The 20,572-nt window shown below is 45.5% G+C and overlaps 1 protein-coding gene across 1 annotated transcript in view; it reads left to right on the top strand.

The window, feature by feature from the left end:
• The first annotated feature begins 2,137 nt into the window (after positions 1-2,137).
• Positions 2,138-20,572, top strand: part of LOC136641774 (heparan sulfate glucosamine 3-O-sulfotransferase 3B1-like) — a 34,618-nt gene continuing 16,183 nt past the window's right edge. Inside the window, exon 1 of the mRNA XM_066617801.1 lies at positions 2,138-2,859. Within this exon, the coding sequence (XP_066473898.1) occupies positions 2,285-2,859 (575 nt within the window). The 5' untranslated portion in view covers positions 2,138-2,284. The remainder of the gene's footprint in view (positions 2,860-20,572) is intronic.

Raw genomic sequence — 20,572 nt, forward strand, 5'->3', positions numbered from 1 at the left:
TTTCAGAGGCAGATCGATCGGAAGGCCGACTGGTCCTATAGGGACGGGGAGGAGAGTGTCATACACTGCCCGAGGAGGAGGCGACGCTTCCCCTTCCCACCGAACCATCCGGGAAGGAAAAGGACTGAGAGACCAATCCTATGCGTGCCTATTGAGAAGTAATTCCCATTACAGTCAATGGGGCTTACTCCCAGGAAAGTGTGGAGAGGATTGTGGCCTAAATCTGGATGGGAAGAGAAAGGACAGCGGGCCTTATGTGGAGAGGCAAGAGGGAGTGGAGGGGCTGGCAACTGAGGATGCTGGAGGGAGGTGGACTTTTAGGAAGACGCCTCCCCATCCCAGCTATGCTTGCAAGGAAGTCCGACTGCGGACAATCGAAAGACTTCCAGGTAAACCCGTTTGGGGCAGCCCAGAGCCACTCGCTGCTTGCGAAAGCCGTTTACAAAGGCGCACCCTATTGGCTCGGAAACGAAATTCGGCGATTGCGCTTTTCACAACCACGGCGTTTGACTGGCTTTATTCCAGATTAACAGCCCAATCCTATCTACACTTTCCTGGGAATAAATCCCATTGACACTAATGGGACTTATTTCTGAGTAGGCATCCATAGGATTGGGCTGTAAGGCTGCAATCCTAGCCACACTTTCCTGGGAGTAAGCCCCATTGACTCTAATGGGACTTACTTCTGAGTAGACAGGCCTAGGATTGGGCTCTAAATGTCACGACTTACTTTCCTGTAAGCAGCTGCGGGGACCAAGTCTCTTTGGTTGGGAAACCGGTGCTCGGGGAAACGGCGATCTGAAGGGGGGGCACGGGGGCCTGTTGACTTGAGATGGATATGGGAAGGGTCTCCGGCTGGGCTACGGGCGGAGATGGGAGGATCTTGGGTGCTGACGCAGCTCCAGGCGGAAGAACCGGGCTTGAGTGGGAAAGGTGCGGGGGGGGGGGCTTGGAGGGCAGAGCTCTGCACCACGCAGAGGGCTGAACGGAGGCGAGGATGGAGCAGGGCTGCTGCTCTGCCACACGCCCAGTGGCTCCCCAAGAGACCATCGCACCCTCTTTTTACTGCGAGTGCACGAATCCGGATTAACTACCCCGCTTTCCTTCACTCAAGTGGAACCCGGACTCCACCGCGCCCTCACTGGCGCACACAGTGCAGTTCCCTCCAGCTCTCTCTTGCAGCGGCAGCAGCCCGACGATCCCGCCGTCTTCTGGCTGGCAAGGCAGTGCCGTGAATTTCAATGGGCTTTCCTGCCCGCCTGCGCTGGGTTGGGCTGCAGGCTGCCTGAAATGCGCTTCCTTCGGGCACCCCCAAGGCCGGCGAGGCAGAGCCGGCTGTGGCTACAGTCCTATCCACACTTTCCTGGGAGTAAGCCCCATTGACTATAACGGGACTTACTTTTGAGTAGGCATGCAAAGCCTTGGCTCTGACCCTCCACCTGGAAGGGGCAGGTCGGAGGGAGCGTTCACCGAACCTCTCTCTTTCCCCCTTCCCGGAGACCCCGAGCCATCAGCCATCGCACTCCTCCTCTACGTGGCTTCGCTGATCCTCCCGGGACAACCCGCCCCTTGCAGCCCCCCTGGCCTTTTTCTCGCCCTCATCCCCAGCTTGGAGCCCCAGCCTATGCATGTCTACTCAGAAGTAAGTCCCATTGAAGTCAATGGGGCTTACTCCCAGGTAAGTGTGGATAGACTTGTGTCCAATCCTATGCCTGTCTACTCAGAAGCAAGTCTCACTGAATTCAGTGGGGTTCACTCCCAGGAAAGTGGGATTGACTTACCAGGAAAGTATCCACACTTTCCTGCTAGTAAGCTCCATAGACTACAATGGGGCTTACTTCTAAGTAGACAGTGAGGGGGTCGGACGATGCCTTTTCCAAGCGCGCGCGGCGGGACTTTCCCTGCACTCCGAAAGCCTCCCGGCGTCGCCGCCTCTCCTTTTCGCCGCCTCTGGGCTCTTTAACGGCTCATTAGCCAATCAGAATGGCTAATCGCCTCCCGCAGCGTCGCCGCTCCCCGCCCCCTGGCTCCCATTGGCTGCCTTTGATCCGCGCAGGGGGCTAATTATCATGCGGCGGGCGGCTCTTATAGGCTCGGAGGGGTGCCAGTCAGACCGCTGCCTGCCCGCCCCCCCGTGTTCCAGCCTGGCAGGGGAAGGCGCGCGCCACTTGCTCGCTTGCTGCGCTGGGGACGGGACGGCGCTGGCTCGCAGGGATGCGCTGCTGAGCCGCCGCTCGCCTCGCCTCGCCATGGTGCCGGGGACGCCGCCCGCGGGCCGCCGCCTATGGGCCAGCTGCGCCTGAGCGGCTGCCGCCTCCCCGATGCCCCCGGAGCCCCTGCGCCGCTGCCGCCGCCGCTGCTCCCCCGGCCGGGGCGAAGGAGGCCGGTGCTGCTGCTGCTGCTGCTCGCCATGCTCGCCCTGTGGCTCTGCCTGGTCTACTCCTGCGCCGCCGGGACCTGCGCCTCGGCCGCCGCGCCGGGGCTGCTCCTGCGGGGCTCCTCGCCCCCCGCGCGGAGGGCGCACGGCGCGGCGCTCTCGTCGGCGCTGCTCCTGCTGCGGGCGCCCGGCGGCGGCGCCAGGGGCCAGCTGAGCCCCGAGCAGGAGCCCGACGACGGCGAGGACGACGAGGACGGCGACGGCAACGGGGCGGCCCCCGCGGATTCCCCCGGCCCCGGCATCTCCAGCTTCCTCAACGGCTCCGGCACCAAGCGGCTGCCCCAGGCGGTGATCATCGGCGTGAAGAAGGGCGGCACCCGGGCGCTGCTCGAGTTTCTGCGAGTGCATCCAGACGTGCGGGCGGTGGGCGCCGAGCCCCACTTCTTCGACCGCAACTACGAGCGGGGACTCACCTGGTACAGGTACGCCCCTGCCGCCGGCGCTCCACTGGGGAAGGGGCAGTCCTGGAGCCCGCTCCTAGGCACGTCTACTCAAGAGTAAGTCTCATAATAGTCAATGGGGCTTACTCCTGAGGAAGTGTGGCTAGGATTGCAGCCCTGGGCTGCGATCCTATGGGAGTTAGCCACATTGAACACAGTGCGACTTACTTCCGAGCAGACGTGCATCGGCTTGTGCTCTCTGGCTGCAATGCTCCGCGTACCTTCCTGGTAGTAAGCCCTATTGAATACAGTGTGATTTGCTTCTGAGTAGGCATGCATAGGGCTGTGCCCTTAATTCCGTAGCTCACCACTTTCCTTTGGCGCCCCCTCCCCCAGTATTTGGGTGATCGTGTGCTTCCCTGCTACTCCTGGGGTAGACCTTACGGAGTGTTCTCTGCTGTACTCCTTGGGGACCTCTCCATCGAGCAGCCTGCTGCTTAGGGCTCCGTCGGGGAGCCCTTGCACTTGGGAAGCTCAGATCTACCCCCCCCCCGTTATTCTCGCGGTAGAAGGGAGGCAGAGAAGTTGCAGGGGCAGGAGGCTTTTCCGACGGGATACCTGGCCAAAGAGAAGCTTCTCTCCAGTCCCACGCTCTCGCCTCGAAGCTTGAGACCTTCTGACATCTATCGTCTCCCACTGTTCCGTTCTCCCCCCACCGCTTGGGATGCCTTTAAAAAAACGTCCAGGGCGATGATGATGAGGCTGGCTGCAAGCAGGGAATGTCCCAAGAGGTCAGATTGAAGTTACAGAGGGGGCCACCTCAGGCCGATCGTCCCATAAGAGTTCAAAGCACTGCCACCTCTCCAAGGCCTCCTTGCATGTCCTACAACATAGCTATCCTGCTGCCCTCCCATTATTGTTTCCCCAAATGCAATCCGGATAAACAGCCCAGTCCTATGATTGTCTACTCAGAAGTAAACCCAATTAGAATCAAGGAGGTTTACTCCCAGGTAAGTGTGCATAGGATTGCAGGATTCTGCCAGGAGTCCCAGTGTAGAAACTTAGGGTTCTTCTATCCCCCCCCCCCACACACCCTGCACCCATAGCTATTAGTGGGGAGCTCTCACATCCAAGCTTGCTGAAGAGCACCCTACTGCAACTGTGAGTAGCTCAGTTCAGGCGCAGCAGTGGATCCAAGTGGTGCCTGCTGGTGCAGTGCAATCTGTTTGAAGAGAGCGCCAGGAGGCGCCTCCTGTGCAGGGAGCAGGTGGGTGGAAAGCGCCACTGCAGCCCCTGCTCTGCCTGCCTGCCTGCATCTCCAGGATCGGTGACTGATCTCATTGAGGCTTCTTTTAAAAGGGATTGAGCAGGGAGGTGCGATGTAAGCCAATTCCGGAAACTCACTCAAAATGTTTAAATAAAATTGGCAATGAGAGGGGCCGTTCATGGAGTTCAGAGATCAACTCTCTGGAGAAGGGGGGCTTTAAGCCATCACTGTGGACGTTGCATATATGCAATAGAAATCAAATGTGTACAATTGTGGGCTGGGCAGAAATGGGTTTAAGGCAGTAATACTGCTGGAACTTAAATGTGCCAGGCCAGATTCCTGAAGGGCCAAGGCAGCGGGAGGGGGACAGACAGGATGCAGAAGATGAGCCTGCTAGTGGCTCTGTCCAGGCTAGAGTGCACAGCTGTGTCAATTTCAACCACTTACAATTTCCGCAATATCAATTTCCTTGTCAATTTCAATTGCTCAGTGTAGGTGTCTTTCATTCTGGCCACTCCTTGAGGGGAGTTTGAATGGTCATCTTCATTGGTAGCCTTTCCTCTCCGTTTCCGCTCCTAAACTTTTCCTCTTGGTTAAAGATTCTGTAGATGGACTATGCCAGAAAAAGAGAGACCAAAACCAGAATCAGGACAAAGAGCCTAAGCATCCGAGTCTTGCTGTATGGGGGTTGAACATCGGCTTCCTTTACATCTTTACTTGGAGGTTAAGTCCCGCTGCACTAAATGATGCTTGCCCCTGAGCATTGTAGTGTTGGGCTGTGATGCTGTGAACAGCTTAACTCCTGCTGACCTTGGTGGGACTTCCAAGTAAACATGCACAAGATTGAGCTGCACGGCCTGGGTCTTCCTAAACTTCTAAAGAGATGGGTGTGTGTGTGGGGGGGGGGGGTCCTGCACTGTCTAGAGGAGAGGGACTGTCCTAAAGATAAAATGAACTCTGTTATAATGAAGACCAAGAGGCATATGAGTCTCAATCAGATGTACATGCAGAGGTTGAACACTGGAAAGACTTCTTGCTTTCAGATTTTAAACTGAACTCTCTGCCCATACCTTGCATTTGATTTTTTTTTTTTTGGGGGGGGGTATGATACAAGAAAGCTTTTTCTCATACTGGATCAACAAAGGTGAACACACTCTGGCTGCGGCTTTGCAAGGCAAGGTATCTGGGGTAGGCACACCAGGCATTATCTGCATGTTGTGAAGAGATGCATTGGAAACAAACTTTTCTGTATGTGTGCAATGGGGTGTTGTGGCATGTGATTTGCTTTCTGTTCGCTGACCCTTATATGGATTTAGTAAGAAGATAGTGAGGTATACATGAGGTACAACTTTATAAATGTGTCTTACTTCTTCCTGCCTTTTCCCTGCGGGCTGTTGCAGCTTCCCACTTCCTCCTTCCCACACTGCCCAAATGAACAGTGAAAATCTGTGGAGTGAAATTGCCTGAAATGTAAACATCAAGATAAAACTGCTAAATCAGAAAAGCTGTTTAAAGTGAAGAGCCCTTCTATGTGTTTTTTTTTAAAGTTCTTGAATTAAAGCATCTTCCGGGGAAAGGTGTTGGAGTTCATAGTGCCACAAACCACTGTAGCGTTGCAAATTTATGTTGCTAATTGCAATAGTTTTTTTTTTTAATTCATATGGCTGGCTTCATTGAAGTGAGGCTGTCCTGAAGTTGTCCAGTCTGAGCTTTCTTTAAAAAGTGAAGCCCAACTATTGTAAAATAAAAAGCCAAATCATCAGCTTTGTGATTCAGGGCCCCCAATTAAATGTCAGGTAATGGAATAGAAGATAATGCAGCTGGACTTCTTCCTATTGCTGGGCAGGAGGATTGGGTCCATTATGTTTTGGAAACTACTTGGTAGCTTTCCCCTTCAGACTTCTTATCAGTCCCAGTGCAGGATTAAAAAAATTTTTTTTTTGAGTGCTAATTTTGTTAGCCAAGGATATGAGGAGTTAGGGTCTCTGTCATCCTTGGGAAGGGATGTGCAATAGGGCAACCTTTTTTTAAATGGATCCTCCCCAAACTACAGCTTGCAGCTAATGAGCAGAGCTGTCAGGATGATGAGAGCCATTAAATGTTGCTGTAGGCTGTACTAAGGCAGAAAGTTTGGGAGATGGCAGCGGGATGTATATTTAAAACACTTCCATGTCTGCCCAAGTAGTCCGTTTGCAAGGGCAAAATCCTGACCTGTGGGTTTTTCTAGTTTTTCTCCTTACAATGTCTGGAAAAGCAGCATCCTTAAAAGTAAATTTTTTGATGTTCTGTCTGATTAAACTTTCAGCATTAAACTTTCAGCAAACTTTCAGCTTATGGAGTTTTTGAAGTGTGATGAGGGACAGTTCTGACTATGTAGCTCTCATTCCACCATTCATATTCTGGTTCCTAATTCTAAATCCAGTTGGCTGAATTCAAATTGATTTAATCCCATTGAAGTCTAACATTATCGGACTCGTAGGCAAGTCTATGCTGCTACTCTTTGCAAGCCTTCAACCGACATTTTAAAAGTATTTCCATGAAACTAGAATTCAGACCTTTGCACAATTTGGACACTCTTTCTTGGTGTCGGGCTAACATGCAAGTTAACTTTAAAGCCAAAAAACCTGAAACTCTGTTAGGTCCTTAATCTGCAATCTTCTCAGATCAGCTAGAGTTGCTGGGAGTTCATTTGTTGTAGGCCTTGAAGCAAGGCAAGGACATGCATTAAATTTGACTAACTAGATTGCCCGGCATGTAAGCAAGGCCTTCTCATTGCGGAAGAAGATCAGTCTGGTGAAACTGAAATGTTGCACTGGGATTATGAGCATGCACCCCCCCCCCCCAACCATGTAGCACATGCTTGTCTACTTTGACATATTCAGAAAAGACTATTCTCTGATTTTGTTTAGTAAAAATTTGAGTGTAGTCCGTCAGTCCTGAACGAAACTTTGAGACTATTGTGTCATTGCCACCCACCCTTGCCAAGTGAAGCTTTTGTATCCAGAAATGGAATTGGTGCAACTGGAACAACGTTGCCCTAATTAAGGGAGATTGTGGAATGAATTGCAGTTACAGGAGGAATCTATTTTGATTTGTTGACAGGATCTGTACACTTCCAGATGGTTTTGAAACTAAGCCTTCTCCCCTTTTTCTGTCCGAACCTGTGCAATGGAATCCATTTGCTGCTGTTCAAAAGGGGAGAATAAATTTTCTGGAAGATGAGATTAATTTGATTACATACTTGGTGTGTCAAAGCGGATTGAAATTTTTTAAAAAATAGTTGATGCATGTCTCTTCTTTTCCCCCTCCCCTGAATAATTATGACTGTAGACTGCAGCTTTAAACTGCTATTAGAGTGAGACTAAAAGGACAAACAGTAAAAAGTTATACTATACCTGTTGTACTTTAATAATCAAATTTGCATACTTGGCAGTTGAGTTCAGCTGTAGCAACATACAATGCAAGCTGCCTTTATCAAAGCTTTCTTTTTCTTTTTTTCTTTTTATAATTGCCTGTTAAAATTGAATAGGAAATGGGTTAGAAGTTAGGAACAATTTAAGTCGCTACAAATGTGTCACTTGAGACAAAATGCAGCCACAGCAAACCACTTTAAGTACTTTGCCATTTATTGAGCCTAAACCATCTTAAGCTCTCATACATTTTAACGAGCTCTTGGATTGGGGTGTTAGTCCTGTTTTAATAAGACTAAACTGTCTTAAACTAGTTCAGTTGGGGACTGTGACTTATAGGTGGCAGCCATGATGTGTAAATAGTCATAGGAGGAGAGTATACTTGGCGAGATCTGAAACTGATACAGGATCACTGACTGGCAGACTAATGCTTCCGGCTTCTAAAATATTTCAATTTCACACTTGCAATGAATTAAGTAAATTTTAGCTGCAGCCAGCCCTCCATGAAAGGTCGTTTACAGTTGGTAGTATTGCTTGTGGCAGTAATTAAGCTTTCATAAATGAATATTTCCGCCTTCATCTTCACAGTGTAAACTTGCAGCTCAAAATAAGCTTAATTTTTTAAAAAATTATTATCTTAGCATTCAAGCCTATGATGTAGATTTAATTGCCATCTTTGCTTCACTGCCAAAGTGATTTCAGAGCTGGCTTGATCTAATCTGCCAGGAAGTCAGTCTTGGTACTAAATGGCAACCAGTATTAACTAATTTAGTGTACTGTTGAATTGTTTTGCAGCTATTTAAATGGCTATCCTTTTGTGGGTTTTTAAAAATTAGATTAATGTTGGAACACTTATCCTATAGGAATCCATCAGCTCACTTCCAGCTTTGATAGCTTAATTTATTCCAAACTTATATTGGAATTGATGAGACAGGATTGTATTTCTTTGAGGTATCAGTTCAACTTTTACTATTGTGAGCCAGTTGATTGATCTTATCTTCAGGAGAGAACCCCAGCAATGAAAAGTGGCATTTGGGTGCATGTGTCTGGTTTTTTGTGGTGTTTGTGATTTTTTGTTTCACTGCCCATTTAAAGTGGAGAAAGAGAGTCAAATATATTTTTCAGGTCCTGTTAAACACCTAAAACACACCTGCTGGCTGCTGCTATAGCCAAGCAGAATTTATCATGGGCGTGCTATACAAGTTTGAGGGTTAGGGTGCTAGTTTTAGAAAACTTTATCAATGGTCAGAGCGGGGGAATGGGTTCCTTTTCTTTCCCTCCAGCCAGATGCCTTATTACGATGTCTAATTGTTAATCTTTTTACTGACTTAAGAATTCTGTTTCTTGAAGAACTGCCTTGAACCAACTCATTTTGATGAGAATGATCTGTACTGGCATGAGGTTAGCAGATTAGCTTTAACTTTATGGTTTCAGTCCTACACTGTATATACTGTACTCTTCCGGAAGTAAAGATAGTGCTTTCTGAATGAACTTCAGAAAGTTCCTGGCTTTCTGGCTTCTGAATAAACTTGCATACGATTGCTGTGTAATTCATTTTATTTGTCTTTGCCTGCTCAACTTCTGAGTCTTTTGTAAATAAAACTCATGTTGACAGATCATGCTTCTGGTGAAAGTCAGAAAAGCGCTGTAGGTTTTGTGTGTTTGTTCAACTTGCAAGCAATCCCAAACCAGCAGCTTGCTTTATTGGGCTTCTCCAGAACATCTCTGACATGTAAGGAAAAGTCTCTTAACATTTTCTATGAATACTGACTGCAGAACTTGCAGTATTCAGAAGTGCATGCTTACAGTAAGCACAGGTTCAAAATTGAAGGGGAAACACTTTGGATCTTACAGCTTCTCAGCCTCTGAACTTTCTAGTGAAAAATCTTACTGCTTTCCTAGCCTTCCTGAATAAAGACTGTTCAAAGTCGGCATTATTTCTGCTTCCTGTTGAAAACAAGCATCCTAGAAGGATATGTGTTCAGAAACTGAAAGAAAGGGAGGAGGTCAACTGCGTCTTGCCTTCAGGCAGTTTAGTGAAAAGTTTGTTTAATCAGTTGCAAAATAGGATTTTGAAAAGGGAAGCCTGTATGTTCTGTGCTAAAGAGCTGTCATGGTTTTATTAGTGAAATCATGTTAAAGCATCATGAGTTCTGTATTAAATTAGCTGCCTAAATTAGACTGTAAAATGACTGATTAATCCTTTACATACAAAGGATGGGAAAGGACTAATTGCAAATGGGATTCCCAGATCCAGTAATTGGGAATAAGTTGATACTGAAGAGAGCATTTTGCTTTAGGGATGGAATTGCCTTCACTAACTAAACCACACTTACTATTCTGAAATGATGATTCACTAGAATAAAATGATTCTGCCTAATTAGTCTCTATTAGTCTAAGTCCAATTCAGCAAATTTCTTCTATAAAACGAGAAATGTATAAATCGTAAAACTGCAGATTTTGGGCCTTCAAACAAAACATGAAAATCTTGTACGTTATGGTCAGTCTTTCTTCATGATTAGTACTACCACTGTAGGATATCTTTGTTTCAGTTTCGGAACTGCGAGTAGCATAGAGGAGCTTCTGAAGAATATTTGCAGTAGAATTCTAACAACTTGGCACACCCAAACAGCCAGTTGAGTTAAAATACTTTAAGTGGAGCCCGTTGAAGCCAAAGGGATTCCATATGTAGGTTCTAAATTTGTTTTGTGATTTGCCATTGTATTGAGTATTTGACATCAAAAGGCATTCTGGCTCTTCGGCAGCCAAAGTCCATATGTGTATCAAGGCTACAAACAATGCCATGCCCATGTCTGCTTGCATCCATGATGGAAGGCATGTTCAGTAACTGTGATGAAGCAAGATTTCTGTACATGATCAACTTTGGGTGCCTGAAAAATCTGCTTGCTTGAGTTGGCTCAAAACAGACTAATTAGGGGGAGATGCATTTATGAAATATAATAAAATGGCAAATGTGTAATTAGCTAGGGCACATTTATAATGTGATATAAAAAAATTTCCAGATGAAAGTCTTAGCAAGTTACTCAGTTGAATATTGTTGAACAATTGAACATTTGTTAATGCTCTTGACTTTAATTTTACTAGTGAGCAGAAGGGCAAAATGTGTTGAGAGTTTTGTGTATGGTGGTTGGAGGGTGTCTGACGTTTTTCTCTATTGAAGTGCAAGTGAGAAACTTAACTCTGTGTGTGTGTGTGTGTGTGTGTGTGTGTGTGTGTGTGTGTGTGTGTGTGTGTGTGTGGCAATGCAAAGGGTTTCTTAAAATTATGGCAGTTTGCAAGCATGAAATCAATGCAGATTTTCTTGCAAATCTATTGGCTTCAATTGCCTAACTCAAAAATGAAGTGACAGTCCTTGATAAGAAAAGGAAGGAAGCCTATATACTACTTCCATTCTGTGGCTTCAAACAAAAATGCTTCTCCCGGAAGGAAAACTACTTCCAGCTTCAAGTCTAGGAGTTTAGTATTTTTTTATCTCCTCCAGAATTGCTGTGTGCATAAAGCTATTATATCGTTTAAACTAGACTACAATAAAGGGCTGTTTTGGGGGGGGAGATAAATTGCAATAAATTATTGCAATCTAATTTATTTTAGCATTTTTAGAAAGCTTTCCTGGTATGTCACAACAATTCAACCTGACTTCTTACACACTGATTTTTTTTGTAATCTTGGCGCAGCATTTTGACTGGGAAATTAAAATGTGTGGCAGTTGACTTAAAGACATGCATATGCACATACTATCAAACTTGCTGTTGGTTTTGCAGTTGAAAATGGGTTAATATGCAACCCCCGTGGCTTTTATACAGGTGTGTGTTGCTTCCATGTCAAGTGATGCCATCGTTAAATAATGTCACCTGTACAAAATCACTGGTGCTGAGGGAAACCAGAAGTGATATTTTTCCTCATAAGGCATTCTGAAGCCTGCGGAAGCCCCTGGAAGAAACCAGAAGTAGCCATTTTTTTTTGGCCTTTTCAGTCATTCTGAGATCTGCAGAGACTGCGGGCAGATTGGGAGCTTGCTCCCTTTGCCTCTGGAGGTTCTGGTGCAGAGGGTGGGAAACAGAGATCAGCGACAGACTGTCGCATATGTGGTCTGTGACTGATCAGAATGTCTCTAAGCAACATTCATCTATATACTATTGATACTTATGAAAAATGTTTACACTATACTGCCATGTTGGGGGTGATGGTGTTAAAATTGTTCTGGTCCCTGAAACAAAGTGTTGTGTCACTTATTGCATGGCTTCCAGGACTTGGGCCTTGGTACCAACTTGGGCCAACTTTACCAAGTTGTCCAGAGCGGCAGGCCTGAAACTTCTTAACAATGACTATTCTCAGGAACTGATGTCTAAAAAAGACTAGAAAGGTGGTCTAACTAATCAACAACATCAATATTGCTTCATGGTCACTACCTTATCACAGTTCTTAAGATTGTCCATATGGCTTCCATGTCTATCAACAAATGTGCGTGAGGATGGAAAGAGGGCGCAAGGATGGAAACCATTTTTTCACATGGTTTGCTGAAGTTGTGACCTTTGATTTATAAAACTCCCAAGTGGACTAAATTTAGTGTCTCCCTCTAATACCAAGATTCTTGAGTAGGAGGGAAGCATTCTTTTGGGACGGGGAGAACAATCTTGCCCTGCCCTTAAACCTGGGTGGTTTGTGCTTCTTGGGCAAGTAGACCTGATAAAAGCCTAGTCTTCATTTCTCCTTCTTACTGCCCACACACATAAAAGTGCTTCCCTGTTGTTGACTTTTGGTGGACATTATTCCTTTCCATTCTAAAACCTTTCCTTATTTTTCAGTCTTCCAAACCTTGGTCTAATTGGCACATTCAGTGTGAAATTGTCAGCTCCTTGATTTGGAGAGATCTAGGAATTCCTGCTTTGCACTGCATTGGGGTAGTATCCTGCTTCTACTGTCTCTCTGAATGGTAGGAGTGTTCTATTCCACAAGGGGTTCTTTCTCCACCAAGAGCTCCCTCTGAGAGCAGAACACTTCTGTTAAAGGAGGGAGCTCCCAATGGCCGAAGGACCCTTTGTGTAGGCACTATTCTTGGTTTAATAGGAAATGGAGCTGCAAAGATGTTGATGTGGCAAATGACAGATGGCCCCCTTAGGAAAACTCCTGGGCCTACTTTGTGATAGATGCTTGGATGCCATTGGAACGAGAAGCAATGACAGCCAGTATACAGATTTGACAAACCCTTGAATTTTACATGGAGGAAATACAACCTCTTAAGGCAGGGGACTCCAAATTATGAACTGGGGGCTACATCTGGCCTCCCACAATATATTATCTGGTTTGCAACAACTTAAAATATTTCTTTATTGCTAATTTTTTTTGCGAACATTTGACATTTTTACTCATTATTTATCATGTCTCGGTTTTTTAGCACGGCACTGTTTCTTTGCAATTGTCACATTTCTCTTTTGTTCTGAATCATATCATGTTGGTGACCAAAAAATCCAAGTAAAATGCATTTATTCATTTAACTTTCATTCATTTATAAGACTGTTTTCAGCCCCCCAAAATGTATAAAATATATGATGTGGCCCTTGTACTGAGACATTTGGAGACCCCTGTTTTAAGGGATCTAGAACAAGGTATGGAAAATGTTTCCATACAGTTTGGGGTATGTGTGTGAGGAGACTCTTTGTTAAAACACTTGATTCTGCCTTTAAAAACGATATCATAAAATAACTAACCATGCATTCACACTCCAAACTTTGTCCAGCTGTGTTGCCCCAAACAAGCCACAGAGCCAAGTTTTGTCTTGAATTTCATGCTACGTCAAGCTTCAGGGGCTCTTCACTGCTACTTCAGAAAGTACTTACAGCCTCTTGAATGAATGAAACTCTTTGGAGACAAGAGCCCAACACAATTCAGGACAGGGGTCTCCCTTTTCCTTTTTTCTTTGGCTCTGCAAGGCATGTAATGCTTTCCAGTCTGATTTCAGCAGGCCCCAAATCGCAGTGTGTTAGTCGTAGCGTGAAGTTATGAAGAAAATGGCCCCCAAAGGAGGGTTGGGCTCTTGTGATCCATCAGCAAGGCCCTTGTGTTTCTGTGGGAGCGTTCCTTCAAATTGCAAGGGCGTTGAGTTGTTCAAACAGATGGCAAAGATTATTTGTGTTGCTGAGATTTCAGTGCACTACTGTTTCAAGCTTGTCTCCTGATACAGCGCAAATGATGCGTTCTTCCCAGCACGGCAGTGACGGGAACTGTTTTGTCTTCCCTGATCAGGTTTCATAGCCTCACCTGTTGATTTTTTTTTCCGCTTTCTGAAGTTGAGCATGCACTGGAGCGGACATATTTAGCTGGTGAATCCGCCCAGTGGTTCTGAGTAGCGGTTAGGATTTTGTGGTAGTCAGTAGAAATGTTTTTGGGTAGCGTATGAAAACTTCTTGCGTGTATCACTTGGTGGGGGGAGAGATAGCTATTTGACTCTATTGTGCAATGCTGAAATGGAGTTTCTCCTCTTTGCAGCTTTATAGCCCATTTCTTAAATATGAATGATTACCCTTGTTTGACAAAACAAAGTAATGTGCTTTCTCAGGGCCTTCTCAGTGGTTGGACGGATCAAGTTTAGTTGCATAACTGTGTATGCTCAAACATACATCTGAGTATATGCTATGTTTCTTGTTCTAGGTTGCTATAACTTACGCCTATCCATTCAAATTGTACAGCAGTCCTGAAAATGTCCTACAGCTTAACAAGCCATCAAAATTGATCTGTGGAAATGTGTGCAGTTCTTCAAGGGGTTCTAGAAGTCACTTCACATGAAGTGATCCAGGACAGATGATCTGGCAAAATCCATTCCTTCAAAGACCTCTTGCTTGAAAGGATCACATTGCCAAATGGCTGCATTCATTCATTGGAATCTAACCAGTTCTGGCTGCGTCCACAAAAGTATACAACATATCCCTGTAATAGCATAAAATGGTAAAGCAGCCATTTGGTTGGAAAAAATAATGAAAAATTGATTCTTTACTTATGACTTGGAACTTAAAACTCTTGCTCTGAAGGTTCCACTGGTTAATACTGAAAGATGACAACCTGCTCTTTTGTCAAAGAGTCATGCCCTTTTGTCAAAGACGATCAACACCCTTTGTCAAGAGGAATGGTGATCAGAGGTACAGGGGATAATAAGCAGACCAGAGCTCTGCTGGATAGTTAACCATATGGCCTTAAAACACAACAAATATCAGGTCCATTGATTCCCGTAGCCTAATTACAGGGCTGAGAAGCAGCCAAAGCTATTGGCCACTGTTGTCTCTGCATGGTGTCAGAAGTGATTAAGTGATGAGGGTTCATCAGTATGTTGCATTTTTGCCCCCAGTTATTCAGAACAATTAATGTTGAACTTAATTTCTAGAGGTTAATTGTGTGTTACCTTAGAAGTCCTAAAACTTGTGAGCTCATTGACTTACACACTTGTTAAAGTTGTTGCATGTTCATCATCCACAGCTGCTGACAGAGATGTATTCCTGTGTGCACAAGAGTTAGACTGGTGTGTTGGGATCCCTCTCTCTTTCTCATGAGACTTTTGAATAAAACTCCAGAGAGCCTGAGTTGAAAACTGACCAGCTGACCATCATGATTTGATAGACCAGTATTCCTTTGTATTGGCAGAATAATTAGTCATTGGTATCCACCAGGCACACCTGTGAAAACTGCTTTCTAAAAGGTTATTTTTGTGTTAGATCAGTGTGTATGACTAAAGCCTATTCTGGAAACACCAGTTTGCTTGAGGACAAAAGAGCAGCTGTTCTCAACAACAGTTAATACAAATTAGCATTGACTATCAATTGTTGGCAAAATTAAATTTGACTACTTTTTAAAAGGCAGATGATAAAGATAAAGATTACATATTGCTTATGTTCTGAAGCAAGGTATTAAAATGATCCAAATCTTAGAACCCTTGTGGGGAATGCATATAGCTTCAAGTCTTTTCCCCTGCCCCACTGGAACTATCCTTTTTACCCAGATAGGAAATGAATCTGTCACCCTTTTGTGTCCTCTTTAGTCCCTTCTTCCTGGTGTATGGATTAACCCAGTATTGCCAATTTTTTCTTAGATATTGATCCTCATGGAGTTGCTGCTCTGGGGTCAGCTGAAATTTGTGAAGCACCTAGGGGTATGACTCCTTGGTTGACTTCTTCCCCCTACGCCCCATCTGCACTTTTGGGGGTTATTCCTGTGTTCTGAACCATGTTGCATGCATGCCTGTGAATGGTAGCCATTATGGGCTGATGGGCTAGAAGACTACTTTCTAACCAGATGTTTGCAACTGATGTGGTTAAAAATGGTCTTGCAACCAGCCATGAGGCTACAGATGCTGGGCTTACCAAATGTTCCATGTCCTGCTATGCAATATGACTACAAGGGATGGCTGTGTTGTAAATGGCCACCCAAAACAACCTTTTGGAGCCATTCTGCAAGCAGCAATTGCTTGTGAGCAAAAGGTCTCCAAAAGACAACTTTAGAAAATGGGGAAAGAAAATAAATGATGTATACGTATAGACTTGGATTTTAGGACCTGACCCGTTAAGTTGCTGAATCGTGACTTCAGACTATTGGTTTTCAATGTCTTGTTGCCTATGGAATTGAAGATGTTGATGTTCTTGGTGTACTCTCATGTTCTAAAAAACAACTTTTCCACATGCAGCCCCAGAACTTCCCCTTCCCTTCTACTCCTTTCTTCAAATGCTTGCTCTTTTTCTTGGTATTTATATGGAGGTGAAAAGGGGGTGGGAGGAGGGTCGGGTGGAAATACCGATGAAGGGAGTGAACAGTTGGGATGGCATAACTCTATTTCCTTCTGGGAGTCTAGGCGAACATCCACCAGGAGGGCACACTGGCAGTGTGTGCTTAAGGCTGCAAATCTTCAAATCTGTGTGGCTGCTACAGGATATACATCTTCTGTGAATTCTCTCCAGCTAGTCAGTGCTTGGCTGGCATACTTGGAGTAATGCTGCGTTGCTGTCTCAAATATCTGGGTCCCCAGTGCATTACTGGTGGAAAAGATCCGAAGACTTGCTGTGCCAACAGAATTCCTCACCTGGTTTGCTGTGTAAATCCACATGACAAAGCCAGCAAATACCTGTGGAGGAAGGCGTGTGCCTGTCTAGCCTGAATGCAGGGCTAGCCTTACCAGTAGGTAGGGTGAGGCCGCCTTCCCGAGGCAGCAGATTTTGGCATACCATTAAAAGGGCAGCAAACTGGCAATTATTTTATTACCGCCATGGGAGTTGGCATCCAAATGTTTCTGCCCCAGGCCACGGTTCTCAGGCTCTTGAGCATTTTCTGCTGGAATGTTAGTCTTCTGGCCTGTTTAGTCCAGTACTGTGTCTCAAACTCTGCTGTGAGAGAAGGGGGTAATTTTTATGTTTTTGGTTGGATAATTGGCAGAGGAAGAAGAAATAGATGAGCAAGGAAAGTAGCTCCCACAGCTGTCATTCATTGCAATGTGAATGTGTGCATATGGGTTCAAGTTCCAGAGTCATGGCTTTTATCCTTTGACCCTTGCCTCTATAAGTCTCTGATCTCGGTAAATAGTTTCATGACTGTGTTGGACCCTAACACTTTGGGATTACTTGGCAGGGTCTGGTGTGCTAGACCAGAACACAAATCTTGGAGCCACCAGGATTTTAAAGACCCTGAGAATAAATACTGGTTTCAAGGCCACCCTTTCTCCTCTTCTCAAATACTGTTGCAGTAATATCCTAATGTTAATGCAACTCCAGCCATGCAAGGTCCATGTCAGTTGCTCCCATTCCATTCCCCTCCCAGCGATTACCTGGGAGCAATAGATTACAACAGGGTGTCTACTGGTCTGGGGAAGAAGGAACAGTTGTACCCTCTTTGCAGTGGTACTGCACATTGGTGGGGGAAAGGTGGTAATTTCCTGCCCTGTTGGGGGTGGAATCTGTTTGTTATTGACATAGGCTATGGCCAATGGCAGCATCTGGTTTGCGATTTGCATTTTGCATGGAAGCCAGGTCTAGTTCACATTGGGAAAAGAGAGAACTTTGGCCATCAACGGATACTTCTGATTGTGTAAAGCATTTCTTCAGGAAGGAGGAACAAGAGCTTTGGGCATCTGTGAGCTGAAAGGGGGGAATCTCAGAAGGGTGAATGGGGAGAGGAACAGGTAGCCTGTTCACTGCCCTGAAACTAGCATGTTATATTTTTTGACATAAACCTGTTTTAGACAATTCTGATCTTTCTCTTTATAGCTGTTCTGTTGCTTAATAAGCTTAACCTTCATCTGACTGATCTCTTGGCTGTGGGGGATGGCGTGGACTAGCGGGAAGGGAGATTGGACTAGAGTGAGATAGCAGATCAGTGATTCAGTCTATGCCTTGATACACACACTTCATCCTGTAAGGTGCTCAGGGCAGTATCCCTTGTACTCTGGGCTTTCGGGACTGGTGGAGAGGGAGCCTCCTTCACAAACGCTTGCCCAGCCTGTCCTTGCAAGTGACATTAAGTCGTAGCCACTGGCTATGTTCCAAATGTCAATGCTGCTTCCAAAAGATGTGAAAACGAACATGCCCAGTCATTTATATTAACATGCCTTGAGCTTTATTTCATCTGATGCAATTTTATTCTCCCAACTGTTAGCGCTGTTTCTTCCTTACTGAATTAGTTTCCCCCTTCTCACCACTCTCTTGGGACCCCTCTCCAGTGATGTATCTGACTTGTGAGTTTTTCTGTCCCCTTTTCTTCAAGCAGGAGTGCGCAAATTTGTTTAAAGTTCTTAACTATTGGATGCATGGTGTGCCAAGCGACTTCCCAAGGCATTAAGGGTAATTCATTGTTTGAACCTGTTGGTGGCTGCTGGACTGGGCTGGCATGGAAGTGCCTTTCTGGAGTATTGATGAGGTCCATGCTATCCCTGATAAGCCAAGTCAGCACTAAAACTAGGGCATTTCCATTTATCCACAGGTGTCAAGGATTTTTGTAATGCAGAACAATTGTAAGACAGTCCTCTTGGAGGAAAACCTATGTAGTACCACTGTCTTGTTTGTTTTGGGGAAGTGAGGTTTGGAGGTGTATTCTCCACTGTTTGCTTCTCTCCACTGTGGCCTCCTATCCCTCAAGTATTGCCTTTTCTAGGAAGCTGTGGCTCTGCTATCAGACATCTGGTGTTAACACAGTTACATTTAAACTGTACCTGAACTTGCTAGTTTCAGTGAAAATGAGATGATTTGATCAATGCTCTGTTGATAGCTCTTTTGTAGTTGTCTATCAGCTTAGACCAGCAACAGTTATGTGGAAGTTATTAAAAGGAAAGAGTAGGTCAGGCAAAGAACTTCAGTTAGTTCAAAGAACTTCAGCAAATGGAGTTAGTTCTCATTATGATGGTGTTGTTGGGAGGTTGACTTCCTGTTCTTGGAGCAGCAACTGTGGATGCCTTTGAGGGAGAGGTGGTAGTGGTGGCTGGTCAAACTTTCCAGTGTCAGCTATAGGCAGCCTAGTTCATCATGTGGGAACTACATCCTGTGCAATTAGCATTGAGATGTTTGTGGATATTGTGTGTTGGGTAATCTGAACACTCTGAGGAAGATGGTGCACAGATGTTTGTATCTACTTGGTTTTTCTGCCCTTGAAATGAAGGCTGCTAGGTGTTGTATGATCTTAGACCAGTGCTTCCCAACCTTCTAGGAGTCTGCAGACCACTGAGACAAAATTGGAATTGTCATAGACCACATGAAAACTTCCTTACCTCCCTGCACGCAAAATACACTTAAGCTTGATAACCCATGAGGGGGTATTCAGCGAGAAGCTGGAAGTACTGACTGCAGTCAGTCTGTTCTCTGTGGTGGTCCATGGGGAATGCTTGCTCAGTAACATACGGGGAGTGATCAAAGGCGATCATCTTTTTTTTCCCCTGAGACCTTGTGGACCACTTCTCAGGGTCTTGCAGACCACCCGTGGGAACTACCACCTTAGACAAATGTTTGCCACTTTCAGACTTCTAGCTCTGCTTAAACTGGATGTGAAGTGTAATGTTTGATGAACCTGGGGTTATAACCTCTAAATGAAGAGCACCGACTCCATGTGACTGCTTTGAGTAGCAGGCTTTCACACAGGAAGTACCTGGCAGACTTGATCACAGGCTTGTTTTGTCTGCCACTCTCTTCCTAGAACTCCTGAGGGCAATTGGTACCCTGTAACTGGCAGATTTCAGTAAGTCAAGAGGAAGCAGTGAACGTATCCTGATCAAGAGCCAGTTTCTTTATAATGGCGTGGAGAAAGAGGGGAGAGGGAGCCTTAATTACAACCTTGCTCTGTCCCTGTCAAATTACTGAGCTGGAAATGCAGAGTCTTTCATTAAAACTTATCTATGTAATTAGAAATTATATATACCTACAGCAGAGAGCACCTTCATGCCTCGATCGTTCTCTTTAAAAGACACCTTGATGCTATCTGCCTGCTTAACTCGGTAGTCCTCTTAGAGACTTACTTCTCTAGATATTGGACACTTTCTGTCTCGCCACAGAGAAAGGTTGCACTCCACAGAGTGTCTAGTTGCACTCCTCAACTTTCAGGTTTCTGACTTTCTTCCCCAATGCACGAAGTGTATTTATCCCTTCTGGACAGCTGTTCTAGTACAGATGCACGTCTTGATTGTTTCCAGATACAAGATCCCTCTTTATGAGAAGCAACCAGATGACTACAGGCTTGTTTGCACAACAAAGCAAGGCCTGTTAAGCCATGGTGGTTGTCCCCAGAAGCTCCTGACTACACGGAGGAGTTTCAGTATCTTCTCTCTCCCTCCCACCTTGATCTTGAGTCATTCAGAGGTCACTGTCTCTCTCTATTGTGCTCCCCTCCGGATTGAATACTGCTGGGACCTTTCCATATGCTTGCTCATCCAGGGTGGAGAGGCAAGTTGAAACTCTTGATCCCATTAGGGATTGTTAGCCCTCAAACAGATAGAAGCCCCTGTTCTTGGGAGTACAGGTTGTGTCTGCAAGCTTTTCATCGCATTAGGGTTCCCATGCCAAGCATGCTTTGGAGCTGATATTCTCTGTTCATGACCAGACTA

The sequence above is a fragment of the Tiliqua scincoides genome, chromosome 2, assembly GCF_035046505.1.
Source record: "Tiliqua scincoides isolate rTilSci1 chromosome 2, rTilSci1.hap2, whole genome shotgun sequence".
NCBI classification, from domain to species: Eukaryota; Metazoa; Chordata; class Lepidosauria; order Squamata; family Scincidae; genus Tiliqua; species Tiliqua scincoides.